This window comes from Kryptolebias marmoratus, linkage group LG1 (genome assembly GCF_001649575.2).
Source record: "Kryptolebias marmoratus isolate JLee-2015 linkage group LG1, ASM164957v2, whole genome shotgun sequence".
Classification (NCBI taxonomy): domain Eukaryota; kingdom Metazoa; phylum Chordata; class Actinopteri; order Cyprinodontiformes; family Rivulidae; genus Kryptolebias; species Kryptolebias marmoratus.
Genome location: NC_051430.1, coordinates 34,992,167 through 34,995,792, shown reverse-complemented (window position 1 = coordinate 34,995,792; position 3,626 = coordinate 34,992,167). Strand labels below are relative to the sequence as shown.

The 3,626-nt window shown below is 41.6% G+C and overlaps 1 protein-coding gene across 16 annotated transcripts in view; it reads left to right on the top strand.

Annotated features, from left to right (window-relative positions):
- The window catches only part of nav3 (neuron navigator 3), a 316,388-nt gene that overhangs the window by 213,956 nt on the left and 98,806 nt on the right, over positions 1 to 3,626 (top strand). For all 16 annotated transcript variants that reach the window (XM_025009451.2, XM_025009452.2, XM_037977317.1 and 13 more), the window contains one exon: positions 702 to 770. In XM_025009451.2, the coding sequence (XP_024865219.1) occupies positions 702 to 770 (69 nt within the window). The remainder of the gene's footprint in view (positions 1 to 701; positions 771 to 3,626) is intronic.

Sequence of the window (3,626 nt, the reverse complement as noted above, 5' to 3'; positions counted from 1 at the left end):
CATGAATGTCAGTTTAGAAGCTATCAAAGTTCTCAAATAAAGCACCTTTTGAGAATGTCAATGTTTGTTGGGAATTATCTTACAAAACTAGGAAGGATTTTTGGTTTAGATATTAAAAGTTATGGTTGTTTATTGATTTTAGTAAAAAAAATCGTAACTTTTAGGAAAATGTCCCGCGAAATCAGGCATTTTAGCTGCAACAATCACAAAAAATGCCTGTGAAATCCTGGAGGGATTGTTTAGTTGAGCTTTGGCCTTTTAAAAGGCAGTTCCCAAATGAAACGACACCAAAGGCAAACAATAAATAAAAAGGTGGTTTTGAGTCATAACTGCCACTTATGACGCCTCGTTGTTTACAGGATGTATTAAAGCATCTCTTTATTAGTTCCCGTCTCTGACAAACTCTGACGACGCTCGTCCCGTGGGCATTTCCTTCCAATCTGCCCTGTGGGTTGTGTGTTCTGGGCTTTTCTTCAAACGCTGCCACCGCAGATGTGTTTGTGAAAGTTCTGGCCGTGTTATAAACTGGCTTATTGGCTTTTAGTCATACGCTTGTGGTTTGGAACATGTGTGAGCCATCCTGGGAAAGTCGAAGCTGTTCGCCGTGGCGTGCTTCTTGTTTTCGTTCACCTGGCTCTCGTTGGGTCTCGCTCACACGTTAGATTTTAAAACTCTTGTCATCTCCTGTGCTCTGTTCGCAGTCTCACAGCACGATATGCAAGTCCTCCGGGCCACAGCGGAATAGGGTCGCCACAGAAGAAGAACACGAGGTAAAAACTTCTTGCTTCTCTTCTGTAAACTGATTATCACATGCCCCTGAAAAGCAACGGCAGACGATAATGCTTTTGCCTGTGTGTTTATGTGTGTGTGTGTGTGTGCGTGTGTGTGTGTGTGTGCATGTCTGTTACCAAAATATCTCATGAACCATGGTCCCGATTTTAAAGAAACTTGCAGAAAGCAATCACTGAATGTACATTTACAGCTGAATAATATTTGGAGTCCACTTGATTCAAGATGGCTGCCACAGCCAACTATCCTTAAATAACATAAAAATGGCTGTAATTCAGTCAATTTCACAAATATTGAGCTGATATTTGGTGGTAGCAGCACATAATCTGAGCACTGACTGACTGATCACACGTATCGAGTTTACTCACCTTTTTTTTTTTTAAATGATACTCTAAACTATTATCACCAACAGGAGGTCAAAGGTCAGCAGATGGGGATCAGATAGACAACACCTGATAGGCATTAAGTAATTTGCTTGAGGATTTTTCAGCAGCTGTTCCTCGTGTCAGTTCGAACTAACCCTTCAAAATAAAAGACACCTTTACAGAAGCGACGCAGCGTGCCTTAATTCTAGCTCAATATCTGTAAAAATGACGGAGTTTAAGACATTTTCATTCTGGCTAATATTGATTTGTAGATGTACAAACAGTGATTATTTCCCGAGAGTTTTGTTAAAATCCATTCAGTGGTTCATGAGTTATTTTGCTAACAGACACACAAACAAACAGGGTTAATCCCAAACTTTTTAGAGTGTGTGTTGTGAATTAGTCTCAGCTACTACCTCACCAAATTTATTTGAACTATTTGTAAATTTGACCGAGTTATTTCCATAGATCAGTTGGCTGTGGCAGCCATCTTGAATTGTGATTAATCAGTTATAGATATATGCATTCAGTGATTACTCTTTGCAATTTACAAGCAAAAACATCATCGCCCTGCTGCCAAAAGCGAAAGCTGCATTCACTTGAATATTTTATTAAATGCACATTGAACGGAAAATAAAAAAATTCTGCAACACCTACGCCACAACACTAGGTGGCGACAGTGTCTTTGCTTCAGATACTCCCAAAACAACCATAGCTCTTTTTTTTTTTTTTTCCTTCATTTACAGTTTATAATTTCCTCTCAAGTATGACCCATTTTACCACAGTGTCAAAGTTTAATGAAGTCAGGATCAGTAAATCCAAGACAGACCAGTAAAATCCATGTATTGTTGTTTTGGTTTGTAGGGAACAAAGTGATAGTTGGCATTCGTGAAACAAACTTCTACGGCTCTGTTTCTCAAAAAATGTAATTTGTTCCTTCTACAGGGAGGAAGTACAGAGAAACTTAGAAAAACCAAACCTACCGTGCACAACAAAGAGTCTGTAAATGGCACCTTGGGCTCTAAAGACTTGCCAGTGTCAGACAAATGAAACCATCTTGCAACAGTTTTACTACAGTCACTGTAGTTCCAGGAGAAGTGTGAATCCTTCCTATACTACGTTGTGGAGTGTGTTGGGAGCTCAGTGTAATGTGTCCTTTGGTGGAACATCCAGCCTGTCGACAGCAGAGCACCGCTGGGGTTTCCTGACTTCATCAGCCACTTTTACCGTCACAAAGCCTGAAATGTACCACAAGCTCAAACGGTGTAATCACATTTCTGGACACGTCTGAAATCTACCAACACAGACGGCTTGGACACACCCCAGCTCAGCTGCCTGATGCCTGCAGCATTGGTTCTGCCTCGGAGGCTGTGGGAACAGATCATTCCTCCCGAGCCTCGGCCCCGATGGGCGGTCGTCCGCCCTCTGCCGCCACCGACGGCGACTTAATTACTGCAAACGTGCAAATAAAACTACAGAACACGAGCTAGTTAGCTCCTGTGTTAGAATAGAGGTCCCTGTATGATGATACACTAATTACTATAATCTCTTGTTTTTGTACTGGGTCCGGTTTCCGTGCAGAAAACGGTTCCTAAAGTGTTTCTGGAGCCAAAGCAGCTCCTGCGTGGACTTCCAGCATACATCAGCTTTCAGGTTTCTTTCTGTGATGTGTCAAGTTAAAGAGACTTCACTTCCTGTCTCGATGAAGATGGTTCTGAGCTCTGATTGGATGGAATTCGATGCGAGAGTTTAAACGTGCACGCTCCGCGCTCTGGTGGGATTTCAGAGAAAGTCAGAAGTTCTACGGCAGCGGGAGACGCAGTGGAGAAAAGAGGGCAAAGCTGCGTTTTGATGTATAAATTGCATAAGAAGAGTGAAATAAGTTTTCCAAAAAAGTTAGACTCCATGACATCATCACACTAAGCTGAACATTCTGTGGTAAAATCATCAAAACTCATAAAGCTTAAAGTGCAATTATTTAAAAGTCGTAAAAGATTTTAAAATGCCAGTTCGATGACATAAAGTCCAACTTTCTGTGTCCTGAGTAAACCTTAAAGGATGTCTCTACTGTGAAATGTACCTGAGCTATAGAGCTCCAAAGACAACTATCTGTTCTCAAAATGTCGTTATCTTTCTGGAAAATTATGCAGATTTTTTATTTTTTTTGCATTAAAGTAAATGCAAGAAAAGTTGCTTTAAGATCCTAAAATGAATAATTGTAAATTCTAGAAAAGTTGCTCCTTCTAAAAATCGTAAAACAAAATTACCATAAAGGCTAGAAAAGTTGCACCCAGAAGTGTGAAGAGTTGCTCTGCTTGGATTGAAATCTTGTAAACTTACAGTTTGTGTCGATACATCAGACCTGAAGGCCGGGGGACCTGAAGGCCGCGGGACCTGAAGGCCGCGGGACCTGAAGGCCGCGGGACCTGAAGGCCCTGGGACCTGAAGGCCGGGGGACCTGAAGGCCGCGGG